This window comes from Podarcis bocagei (assembly GCF_964188305.1).
Source record: "Podarcis bocagei genome assembly, chromosome: 7".
Taxonomy (NCBI): domain Eukaryota; kingdom Metazoa; phylum Chordata; class Lepidosauria; order Squamata; family Lacertidae; genus Podarcis; species Podarcis bocagei.
The window spans coordinates 49,034,578-49,047,390 of record NC_138132.1 but is presented as its reverse complement, the minus strand read 5'-3'; the positions used below and the strand labels follow the sequence as shown (position 1 = coordinate 49,047,390).

Genomic DNA, 12,813 nt, shown 5'->3' with positions numbered 1-12,813 from the left:
ACTGGGAGATGCTGATGATTGAACTAGGGACCCACTGCATGGAAAGCAGATGCTCTCCCACTGAGGTATGGCCATTCCTTAATTAAAATATAAGCAGAAAGATGGGGAGAAATGTTTTCACCCTTCTAACTAGTTGGAAAGATAAAAGGGAGAAGATAGCTGAACATGTTTCTAACACACACAGATTCAAAAGCAGGTCTTAGGCCTGAAAGGTTGTAGAGCTTTGGACTAGTCCATCTCTTGGCAGGGTGTATGCCTAACTGGCCCCTTGCTCACTCCTATTGCGTGCAAGAATTCTATACACTGGCAAACCAAAATGGTGTTAAGTGCTTATTTCAACCTTCAAGATAGTGAACACAAAGAAATCTGCATGATGATGTGGCTTATGCAAATATTATATGCTAATTTGAATTCTCCCAGGATGTTTTAGATACCTGCTGATAGCAGTGACTGTATATGTCCATCAGTGGGAGGGGAGCATCATCAAGAATTAAGACATGTGCCAACCCACTGAGTTCTGTGGCCCTCAGTATACTGACTTGATCTGGCCTTGCAAGGTGTCCAGCTTCTTGCTATATCTCTTGCCTGAGCCCTTGGCACCTGCCTCTCCATTAATGAAAAAGAAAAGGTTTCAAGCATAATATCCTTCCACATCGCTTTCATTTTTCTCCTGCAAAAAGCAACTGACGAAAGGAAATAGAAGCATCTCTAACAAATCACCCATTCATCCCAGCTGCATTTCTACCAGGGCAGGATCATCTGCACTGAAATGGTTTTTAGGGGGATGTTTAATTTACCATTCTAAATTGAAATAAGATAGTCTTCTCTTGTTTTGTTCATTTTAAGACTGACCAGCTAAGATGGTCATAGTCTGTAGGAGGGGATCTTAAATCATGGCAAACTAGCCAACAGCAGCTGCTTCCACCTTAGGAGAGACGTTTTGCAGCCTAAGACCTTGATTTGCTGTGAATAATTACAGTGGTGCCTCGCAAGACAAAATTAATCCGTTCCGTGAGTCTCTTCGTCTTGCGGTTTTTTCGTCTTGCGAAGCACGGCTATTAGCAGCTATTAACGGCTTAGCGGCTTTAAGAAAAAGGAAACAAACTCACAAGAACTCGCAAGATGTTTCGTCTTGCGAAGCAAGCCCATAGGGAAATTCGTCTTGCGGAACGACTCAAAAAACGGAAAACTCTTTCGTCTTGCGAGGTACCACTGTATCTTGTACAACTACTGGGGTCCACCACCAGAGGACAGTAGTGGCCAGGTACAGGGTTCAGGGCATCTCTTCGTTCCCACTGTTGGCCTTAAACACGGTGCAGTAATTTACCTGTAGAGAGTCACTGCAGGCCATGTTCACAACCAGCCAGCCACGTGAAAATCTCTGGGATTTAAGAACTCTAAATGTGGGTCCGTGACCCACCATTCACTCCCACTTGGAAGCTGTTGCCAAGCAGGGAGGGGTTGAAATTGGGATGTAAAGGGTTATTCTGTGCTGCAGCACCCACTTGATGCAGTGATATCTTAAATCAATTTGAAGATTGTTTCCAAGCCCAATTGCTTTGTAAGGAATCTGCTTTTGTGTCAGGTCTGCAGATAACAGAAGGGTTAAATTGCGAATCTCCATGCGCTGTGAGCCTCCCTCTCAAATCCACCTCTTCTCAAGGCTAGTGACTGAGTTAATAGATGGTCAACTGGTCAACCTGCAGTCCTGTATCAGGGCCACAGCATGCCTGCTTCCCACATAACATAACCTGTTACTGGTGCCCTAACAAGCACAAGGTCCACAGAAAACTAACCAAGCTTTTCTCTGCTTTGTTGGTGGAGGTAACTCTTCTAGGTGCCTGAAACTACAATTTTTGCATGGAAAGGAGAATGCTTGAAGGCAGTATAGAGCTGTCAGGGCTTTTCACCATTACCCCCCCCCCAAAAAAAAAACTGGCTAGGAGAGTTTGCGCAGCCGAAATAACTCTTGTCTGTCATTTCCAGAGGGGAGGAAATGTTTTATGTACTCCAACTACCCCACGGGGAGGCAATTAATCCTGCTACTGCTGTCCATCACCCTTCACTGCAACCCTGTCCAGGGTTTGGTTTGGGTGGTTGTTGTTCTGGGGTGGCGGAACTAGATTGCCTGTTAACCTTATTAACCCTTTCCAACCCTGCCATGCTGCTCAATCCTGCCAGCTCTTAAAATATATGGATTATCTTTGCCCTTCCTATGACTTCAGTGCCACTTGGCTCCAGGGTCCTTTCGAAATGAAGGACAAGCCTGAAAGGGGAGTCTTTCAGGCAGCAAAACATAAGCAGCAGCCCCATCTCCTCTACCTTAGCTTTGTGTTAGTGTAAAAGGCAGCAGCAGCTTTTCCATGACGCAGAATCAAGTGCAGCTTTTCAGATTAATTATATTAAAAAAAGAAACAGGCACTTGAATTCCACTTCACATGAGCCTATGACTGTTTGAAGCTTGCTGGGCCTACTTAGCATCCTTCCTAATACTGAACTTCTTATCCAACTATGGATCCTTATACAGGCTTCTGTTAGGTAAGACTCCACGTCCAACTAATGCACAATCCCTTTCTCTGACACTCTCAGCATAGGGTCTCTCTCATCCCCTCCTGACCCATTTAGGTGGAGGTGCCAGAGGGGCCTTCTGTGTATGCAAAGCAGGTGCTCCTATGATTCATCCTTGCCTGCAGTTCTGAGGAGCAGAGACTTGCTGTGTTTGTACGATGTATCATCCAAATGGAGGATGCATTCACCATATATCTGTAAATTAAAAATAATCCCTCAGCCATTTAAAAAATCTTCCAGAGTGTTTGGAAGGCACCCAGTTTCCGCCTCTGTTCTGTGACAAGTGCTTTCAAAAGTTTGTTTGTTTATTTATTTATTTATTTATTTATTTATTTATTTAAAAACCTACCCAACTATTTAAGTTAAAATTGAACACCTATCCCTCTGAGCACTGGCCGCTTGTCCAGCCAATGCGTGTACCTGAACCGTCTTGCAAAAAAGCAGAACAACGCCCAGGGTGCCTGCTCAGTCCTGCTGGACTGTTAGAGCTCCTCAATGCACTCTTCCCAGAGGGGCAGCTCTGCTATTCAAGCAGTGGCTACAGAGGATTTACAGATCTCACAATGGCCAGATTCCTCTGAGACCAAGCACCTCTCTCTCCCCTCCTCCACCACCAACCATCCCATCTCCCTTTTGGCAACCTACTACTTTTGCATGAAGAACAAGGAAGGGGAACCTGTGGCCTTCCAGATGCAGTTTGAACTACAACTTTCATCACCCTTGAACACTGGCCAGCAACTTTTGGTAGGCCACAGATTCTCCCCGCCCTTGGTGTGAAGCAAGACAAGCAGACAGGTATGATGCAGACCTCTGTTGCATCCCAGCTCCTGAAAGGCTGGGTGCCAAGAGCAAGCACCAGAGAGTGGTCAGCCACACAAGTGTGGGGCAGAAGCTTGCATCACTGAGTCAGCCAGCAAGGATGGCTGAGAGGGGGAAGAGGATTTCTGGCTGAGTGAAAGAGCAAGGAAAGAAAAAGAGACCTTTCCTCTCCATTGCAGTCCAGAAGAGAAGGCTGGGAAAGGGAGCATCTTGCCTCTGCCTAGGAGTCCAGCTTGATAAAGACTTTGGGCCGAGAGAATATTTTGAGTGCCTCCTCGATCTGCGACAGCTTATTCTCCAGGGTGGCACGTCTGTTCTGGACGCTGAGGGTGTCAGTTCGCACTGGAAGCAGCAGGAGGTCTTTCAGGAAGCGCTCTTGGCCTAAGAGAGAAGAGGAAGAGTGACCAGCTTACAGTTAAGGATGTCTGCTCAATTCAGTCAGTGCAGACAAGACTGAGCTAGATATACGGCTAGACGGACAACAACCTGACTTGGTATAAGACATCTTCCTATGTTCCATAGAGCCTCTGCCAGGTGTGGGAGGCCATGTGGCCCTCCAGATGTTGTTGAATTAAACCTCCCATCATCGCTGCCCATTGGCCACCCTGGCAGGGGATGGTGGGAGTCAGAGTCCAAAAACATCTAGAGGGTAGCAGGTTCCACATCCCTGAACTAGACCGTCCTGGGCCAACTCAACATGAAGCAGTTTCACATGTCTTGCGTTCCGCCCTCCTTACTTTCTTTGAGGTTGTTGAGCGTCTCCAACCGCTGGCTCTCTGGCATCATGGTGTGGCCAGGTGGCATGGAGGGGTCAGGCATGTTGCGCTGGCGCTCCTCTGCCTCTTTGCGCCAGTGGTCCTTCCTCTCAATCAGGCTAAATCACAGCAGAAAGAGCATAGCAGTTAAGGCGAGGAAAGAACGGCAGAGAAAGCTAGGAGGAAACAGCACCTCAGACTTCAAGGAACAGAGCCTGGCCTAGCCTCATGTCTCTCCCCTCAGGGCCCTACAAACCAGTTAAGTGGTAAAGAAACGGCTAGAAGAGAAGTTGGGACAGGAGGCGGGAACAGATGTGGTGTTTACTGCAGTCAGGGCCATCAATCCAGCCTCTCAGAAATGAAACTCCAGGAGGAGGGGTTTCAAACACAGGCATAACATGGCCACCCAGACTTGTGCCTCTCACCAACTGCGTGGAGATATTCCACATCATTAGAAGTTTTTGAATTGTCTTCAAGGGCAGCCCCACAAAGAGCACATTGCTGTAGTCCAATCCCAAAGTTATCAAGGCATGAATGAGGAATAGCCAGGTCATTTTCAGCAGTGAGTATAGCTGGCCAATCAGTCCAAGCCAATAAAAGCATTCTATGGTGCAGACACCACCTGGGAATCCAAGAACAGAGCTGCACCCAGAAGTAAGTATTCCCATCTATATCTTTAAGAAGAGTTGTGACCCCACCCATTTTATCCATCCAGAATGGCAGAATCTCCAATTCAGAATACTGTTTTATTTATTTCAAATCACAAACAAAAGGGGCTAGAAACTTCCTCAAAAAAATAAAGCAGAGATTCTGGGAAAACTCAATTCAGCAGCTGATATGAGATGCCATCATGCTCATATGGCAGTCCTGCACATGGGCAGAATGCTCCCAAACTTACTTCTGGTGCTTATGCCAGACAGACTGCTGTGTCCGAGATGGTAAATCTGTTCCTGCCATTTCAGACTGCAGGTGGTGGATCACATGACTGAAAACTCTCCATTTAAAAATGAACTCACCGCATATGTAAGGCTACTATGTCAGGGAGAATAGCTCTCGCTTAGCTTTCTCCTTGACATGCTTGTTTTCTATGGGAAGGGAAGGGGTATTCAAATCTGTGACCACCACTTTGCAGTCTTGTAGAAAGGTTGAACATTGATTTCTTTACTTCTATTTTTCAACCTTATATTTATTGGGTATTAATTTTATTTTCTTGCAAGTAGCCTTGGATAGCAGTATTTTAAACAAATAAATACTGAAGCCAGATGGGTCAGGGGTGAGTTGGATACCTACTAGTGGGGGACATGGCCTTTCTGCTTAGCATTGTACTCTTCCTGATCCTTGCGTTTCTGCTCCAGCACTTCAGTCAGCGACTGCAAGGAGCGTGAGCGCCGCAGCTGAGCCCGTTTGGCATTCCGGGCGTTGTGGCTGACAAAGTCCACCCCTTGACTCTCCTCCTGGTTCTGTAAAGAGAAGGGTAAAGAGCTGGAAGGCAAAGAGCTTCGGGTGTCAGGAAACATTTTCTATAGACCAGGGACAGGTTTGGTTTAATTTCTCCTAGACCCTAGCCAACTTTGAAAGCATGGATCACGTCTTTGTGGCAGGGGGAGGGAATATTCCCCCCATCAGATCAAAGAAACAAAATAATTTGGGGGTCACAGAGAAAATTCCAAGAGTGCTTTGGAAGTGCTGGAAGTCAACCTGATGCACAACTGCAAAAAATGTCCCTCCCACTGCCTTGGGTCACCACAGAGCTCCATCATTTACTGCACCCCTGGAATGGAGAGGTTGGGAGGAGGTCGGCTAAAGCACTAACCACTCATGAGGAAACGGAAGTATAAAGCAGATTGCATCAGCACCGGTGGGCATCTCCCCGCCCCCCACCTTGACACTCCCATTCTGTGATTCTGCAGCTGCTGCATCTGCTGTTGCTCCGGACTGGGCAGGGTTTGGAGACGGTGACCTGCATGGACGAATTCCTGCACCGCAGCGCGAATAGGCTCTCAAGTATTTCTGATGCTCTGGATTCGGAGGACTAGGACTCTCCTAGGAAAGAGGAAAACAGGAGGAAGAATTACTGCACAGTCACAGACGGGTGTAGACTGAAGAACCCAGAGAACATCACTGATCAACCTTCAGCATAGTCTATTGCACCTGTTCCTGATGACCACCGCCTACGTTGTTTTAAACTGGGACATCAGACAGGGGTTGCCAATATTCTCAGATCTGTGGGCACATTTGGAATTTTGAGAGAGTGCCATCAGCACAATCCCGTCTGTTTCTTCTTTGTTCACTGCCTATATCACTTTCCTCTCAGCAGACAGAAAGAGAGACTGCATGTAAAATGTATTGCCAATAAGCAGTAGTAGAAATACCTGCAGCTTTGCTTTGACTTTAGACTCCACACTCTCATACTTCTGAGACTTCCACAAGGCCTTCACGGGCTTTGGTTGGCTGAGCTCCCGAGCCTGCTCCTTCTCTCTGCATTTCCGCTGAATCTCTCGCATGCGCCTCAGATTTTCCTTCTCATAGTCCTTGTGATCTTTGCCTGCATTGGCAAGAGAAAGAAAACATTGCTCTACAATCCTTGAGCTACAGGCACTAAAGCCTCTCTCCCTTGAACTTCCTTATGTTTTCCTTGTAAAAAAACCAAATAGACAGCTCAACTGTAACTTATGGAGAGAGACAAGAACTCATATTTCTCTCCGTGTTACAGAGGTTGTACAGCCAGGATTACACCACAGGTCAGAGGTAGCCAAAGTGTTGCCCTCCAAATGTTGTTGACTGCAACTCCCATCAGTCCTAGCCTCCATCATCCCATCCCATCAGGCATGATGGGAGATAGCCACTGCTGTAGGTGAAGAAACCCACTGTAACCACTGTTAAGATGGTTAGGTTGAAAAACAGTGGCTGGCCTGAAGGTCACCCAGTGAGCTTCATGGCTGAGTGTAGATCTGAATCGGGGTCTTCTCCCAGTCAAATACTCTTAATGGCTACACCACCCCTAATGCTGTCAACAGCAGGCTGGCATCTGTCCCTATGTTGCGACCACACTTACGCTTAGGTGTCACCTCCTGGAAGAAGGAGATCCCATCCAGCTGCAGGAGAGCTCCCACTGTGCCCTTCTTTCCCATCTCTAGAATGTCCTTGGCATTTGGCTTAATCCGTGGAGGAGGGTGAGCAAGGCGCGCACTGTAGCATTCAGGGTAGAGGCTGCATTCTGGAGGAATGGGGCCAGGCAGCAGATCCAGCTTCAGAGAGTTCCCTTCCAGTCTCCCTCGTGCTAAAGATGGAAAAAGAGAGTCGAGAAAGACTGCAGCTCAGAGATAAAGTTAATGCAGATGCTCTCAGGTCAAATCTCTGAACACTTCCAGTTAAAAGGAGGCGATGGGAAAGACCCCGGGCCCAGGACCCTGAAGAGCTGCTGCAGGTCAGAATAGACAATACTGGGGTATAAGGACAAATGATCTGACTTGGGAAAAAGAAGTTTCCTATGGTCCTATTTTCCTAACAGAACGAGAATTTACACATTCTGTCACCCTAAATTAGCACTTTTTCTAGACCAAATCATTCCTGACCAGTGTCCTCCCCAACCTGCTCCAGCTCAACCTCAAGTATCAAGTAGCTGCTTGATTACTGCTCTCTTAAAGGTCCTTTATTAGGGGTGCAGAACCTGATGCCACTGAGCTCCCATCAGCTCCAGCCAGCACAGCCAATGGCCAGGGGTAATGGGAGTTGCAGTCCAACAAGCTGAAGTCGTCAGCAAGGGCTAGTGAGTGCTTAGAGGATTCTACCCATTATAGAGAAAAATATGGATCCTTCTCTTTTCCAGAGGTGAAAAGGAAAACTGATTATGCACTGAGATTACCAGGGTACCCCAGGATCACACAGCACACTCACCTGATAGGGGACGCCTGTAGTAATCGGGACAAAGGGAGGGATCAGGGGGAATGGGCCCTGTAATCCTGGAGGGCCCCTCTGACATCTCAGCCTCAGCTCCAGACCAGGAATCAAGAACTGCAAGATCTCACTTTCCTTAGTTCTTCCTCCTTCAAAGTCACTGGCAAAGCATGGCCAATTTATCTGGAAGAACAGGAAACTGTAGGGAAGCTGCTGCAAGGAACTAAACAGCATTATATCCTCAGTGTTGGTTTTATTTCACATCTCCCACATCATGCTAGTCTTAGAAACATTGCTACTATTATCATGTCATACATGTTAACTACTACAATAAAGCACACATTTGTATTATATTTATTTCTGTCCCGCCTTTTCCCGAGAGATAAATACAGCTGCTTACAGATAAATTAGAAACAGCTAAAAACATGAGGCAAGAGGCAGAATTTAAAAAACAATGAAACATTAATAGAATTAAAACTAACTATATATATATATGTATGTGTGTATATATATATATATATATATATATATATATATATATATATATATCTATCCATATATATATATATATATATATATATATATATATATATATATGATCTATTAAAAGATACAGTTATAATATAATACATCACAACCCCAGTTCTATCCTTAAAATGAGTCAGTTCCCCAAAGGCTGTTGGAATAAGAAAGTCTTCACCTGCTGGCAGAAGGGCATGGGAGTATACATGGAAGTGCCTATAAAAAGCAGGAAGCACAGCCAGTTCCGAATATGGTGTCTAGATTGATAATGAATCCCCTGTATGATAAGTATATTTTTTCTGGGTGTAACTTCAGAAGGAAGTTCTTCTAGTAGTCCCAGCACAGACAAGGTTAAGCCATAGAATTCGCTACCACAAGATATAGTGGTGGCCACCAACTTGGACGGCTTTAAAAGACAAATTTACGGAAGTTAAGGCTTTCAGTAGCAACAACTTATGATCACCATTTGCAATCTCTCATAATAATGATTCCAAAAGAGTTTACAATGCAGACTAAAACAATACAGTACAACCCTATATAAGTCTACTCAGAAGTAAGGCAGGTAAGCCATACTTAATCCAAGGGTGTATAAGATTTCAGCCTATGGTATATAAACAAAATCAATAAACAGAATTAAATAGCAATTAAAAAGAGTGGAGTAAAAGCTTTCATTACCAGGGTTTACAAATACAGCATCCTCCCAGTACTTAAAATACAAACTATTAAAATGCTTGAGAGAACAAAAATGTTTTAATTCAACACTGTAAAAATAATGCAGGAACCAGGTGAATGTCCTCCTCAAGGAGGTGGCTCCTTATGAATCGGCCTGGCTTCTGTCACCAACTTTGGAAGGCTTGATCTTTGTGCCAGCCACCCTTGAGATTAGGGGAGACAGGGCTTTTTCAGTAGTGGTGCCAAGAGTATGAAAGGTTCTCTGTTGGAGTTTTGTTTTTGTTTTATAATTATTCTTTTCCCCCTCGAAATACTTGAGCATATAATGTTCATGTATTTTGAGATATAAAAAGAATAAAAGTATCTCCTGGAGTTTTAAATTTTGTATTCTCAAAGTTTAATTGCTGCTATTTGATTGTTATTGTGGAGTTATTTTTAGCTTGCCTTTTATTTTTATTCTGTCACATTTTCCTGTTTTTAATTCAAGTATCTTTTATTTTACTAGATAGAAGTACTCAGCTATCACTATGATGTATCAGTTACAGTCTGGTTTTAGCCTGAAGCATTCAGAGAGGCAACACAGCAATACTAACGGACAAATCAGTTTGTTTTCTCAACTATGTTAAAAGCTTGGTGTTGAATTACCAGTTGCATTGTTTGTTTGTTTTTACATGTTTTCAGACACAGATATAATTGCTTATACAACACGTGCGAATATCTTTGAAAAGCAACAGTAAAATAGGCCTCAGCGCTGCCAAGTGTTTCTGGTAAAGGCCAAGCTCCTGGGAGCTGTACAGAACCCAAGTCTCTGGGTTATCACCATTAAGTGGAGCCTCTGTTTCAGTGCCAGCTAGCAAGGGAAACATCTGGCTTTATCTTCCTACCATGGATCTCACCTCCAAAATGTTTCCTATGCACCTCCAAACAGACAGTGACACCTCCATCACACCCCAAAGCTACACACAGAACCCTGGAATTCTGCCCACTCAAAACAGGTGCAACCATCATGGCTGAAGCACAGTGCCAGACATCACAAAGCTGTCAGCGCAGTCAAGCGGGCAAAAAGGCGGCAAGGGGGGAAAAAACCTCTCGAGCAGCCATCTGCCTCCCATCACCTTCCCAACGCTCACCTCAAGATGCTCCCAGAGCACATTTTACACATTGACTATCCTACCTCAGCACCTAGGTAAGATACACTCAGGCAGACTGTTGCTGTTTTTGTAGAGAAGGGATGGCTGAAGCTAAACAACAACCGTAGCCAAGCTTGTTTCATATATAGGAAGCCAAATGCCTTCCTCACACCTCCATTAAAAGGGGGGGGGGGAGAGCGCTTAGCAGGACACTATTGGCTTCATTCCAGGCACAGCACAGAGAATGTGTTTATTCTGTTGGCTTGGAGGGCAAACGGCTGTTAGGAGCCAAGTACAAACAAGCTGCTGGAAAGGCTCCTTTGCCCTACATCAGGGAAACTGCAGCAGCCTAAAACTGAGGGAAAGGAGGACTTTAGGATCGATTCTTGCAGTGCAATTAAGGTACAATTGGTTCAAGCCTGTGAAGTAGCTGGAAAGGCAATTGCAACATGACAAAAGCCCATTTTGGTACAACTCGGGCAGAAGGACTCATGATCTGTTGCTCCCCAAGTCCCAAATTACATAATATCCAGACTGATTCACACGTGATGCCTGCATTAGGGCACACTTGACGGGAAAAAGGCTGCTGAATCTTTTGCCACAAAGAAAAACTGCAGTTTTGTATGCCAGTCCTGAACTCATATATGGAAGCCATATAGTCATTAATGAAAAGAGCAGTTACCAATGGTTCAGGCAGATCATTTGCCACAAGAACAGACCAATACAGATAAGAAAAGGAAAGCAACTAGTCACAACCAAAATGGTTGCACAAATTGATCTTGGATGCCTATCAGGTGGGAATAAAAGACTGAGATTGCTAAAGAGTTCATAAGCTAGTCTATTCCATTTCTTCCCAAATATAACACGCTCCCTCCACAAGTATCATCTCATATGACCCTTTAAGTCAAGAGATGGGTGGACTTCAGTCCTTTTTCAAAATACAGTGTCCATGGTCATCAAATCCAGGTTAAATCCATAAAGCAAGAATGCACCATTAGCCTCCCTTCACAGTTAAGGCATAATTTTAAAAAGAGCTACCACGGATGTAGCAATTAGAATGTCAAACTAGGCCCCCATCTGCACTATACATTTAAAGCAGTATCAAACCACTTTAAACAGTCATGGCTTCCCGAAACAAATCCTGGGAACTGCAGTTTGATAAGAGTGCTGAGAGTTACTAGGAGACCCTCTATTCCACGCACAGAGCTACAATTCAGTGATTTCACTGTCAGCCCCTCTTCCCAGAGAACTCTGGGAACTACAGCTCTGTGAGGGGTACAGGGGTCTTCCAACAACTATTTTACAGACTATACTTCCCAGCTTTCTTTGGGGGAAAGCCATGGCTGTTTAAAATGGTATGTTACTGCTTTAAATGTATAGTGCAGATGGGGCCTAAGACTTGGGGGTTGGGATGGGAGACAGATTCAAATCTTCACCAAGCCATGATGCTCATTAGGACACTATGGGTAGTTTTGCTCACACATTTGTATGCCACCTTGGAATCCTCTTGATGAAAGGTGGAAATGTTTTAAATGATCTACCCTCCTTTCCTCTGTTAAGAGCAACTCTGGTAGATCGGACCAAAGGACCACCAATCCATAATTCTGTTTCCACAGTGGACAACCAGATTCCCAGGAGAAGCCCACAAGCAGGACTTGAGTGCACCAAGCTCACTCTCCTCAGCATCTGGTATTCAGAGAAGCATGCTGCTTCTGATGGCAGAAATAATATAAAGTTGTCAATGGGAGGAGCCACTAATAACCTTTTGAAGCTGTCTAAACTGGTGGCCACTGACTCCTGACAGCAAATTCCACATCTTTAACAGAGATTAGGGAAATGAGGGCAAGGATATCAATGGCTCCTAGCCACAAAGACCATAGCTCTTCTTCCAGGTGCTTCTGAAGGCCAGTCGCTGGGAGCCACAGGTGGGAAGGGCGCCTGCTGAGCTTCCCGTGGCCACTGTGAGAACAGGATACCGAACTAAGATGGGCATTTGGCCTGATCCCTGAAAGTTGAATTATGCGCTGCGCACGTTAGTTCTTCCTTTTGTCTTGTCTCGAATCTCCCTCCGCTCGGCTTCCTCGGAGGACCCCTGTCGCTGGCACTGTGAGGGGGAAGGAGAGCAACTTCTCCCCATGCACTTTCCATGCCACGCGAATGTTTTCACAGCCGCCCCCCCCCCGCCTTTTCACAGCGCGCGCTGCCCAATCAGACAGAAGGCCCCCTTAGTCCGGCACCCTATTTCCTCAGAGCGGCTAAGCCCGAGAGCCCACATGCTGCTCCGCCCCTTTCGCAGCCCCCCACTCACACTTCTGGTCTCCTCTGCCCAGCGGCACTGGGCAGCTCTCTCCGAAGAAGCGGCGCGGGAGTCAAATCCCTGGCAGTTGTACTCCCCGCCTCCTGTCTCTAAGCAACAGGCGCTTCCTGTCGCAGGTTGGACGAAGAGCAGA

At 45.6% G+C, this 12,813-nt stretch overlaps 1 protein-coding gene across 2 annotated transcripts; it reads right to left on the bottom strand.

Moving 5' to 3' along the window:
- Positions 1 to 2,381: 2,381 nt before the first annotated feature.
- On the bottom strand, positions 2,382 to 12,808 carry ENKD1 (enkurin domain containing 1). Of its 2 annotated transcripts, none has more exons than XM_081202439.1 (8): positions 12,672 to 12,808; positions 8,040 to 8,262; positions 7,198 to 7,422; positions 6,515 to 6,687; positions 6,024 to 6,185; positions 5,433 to 5,602; positions 4,125 to 4,261; positions 2,382 to 3,768 (listed from the first exon to the last, which is right to left on the bottom strand). In XM_081202439.1, the coding sequence occupies exons 2-8, from the start codon at positions 8,122 to 8,124 to the stop codon at positions 3,608 to 3,610; spliced, it is 1,113 nt and encodes a 370-aa protein (XP_081058565.1). In that variant the 5' UTR covers positions 8,125 to 8,262; positions 12,672 to 12,808; the 3' UTR covers positions 2,382 to 3,607. The 2 variants fall into 2 exon arrangements, with proteins under 2 accessions (XP_081058565.1, XP_081058564.1); XM_081202438.1 differs by having other exon boundaries at positions 8,040 to 8,222; positions 12,672 to 12,780.
- Positions 12,809 to 12,813: the final 5 nt, after the last annotated feature.

Excerpts from the sequence above, each read along its gene's own strand:
- ENKD1 (XM_081202439.1), bottom strand. The coding sequence starts at position 8,124 with ATGTCAGAGGGGCCCTCCAGGATTACAGGGCCCATTCCCCCTGATCCC. Across the intron at positions 7,423-8,039 it reads CTACAGGCGTCCCCTATCAG|CACGAGGGAGACTGGAAGGG; the intron begins GTGAGTGTGCTG and ends TTCCATCTTTAG. Across the intron at positions 6,186-6,514 it reads AAGTCAAAGCAAAGCTGCAG|GAGAGTCCTAGTCCTCCGAA; the intron begins GTATTTCTACTA and ends CCTCTTTCCTAG.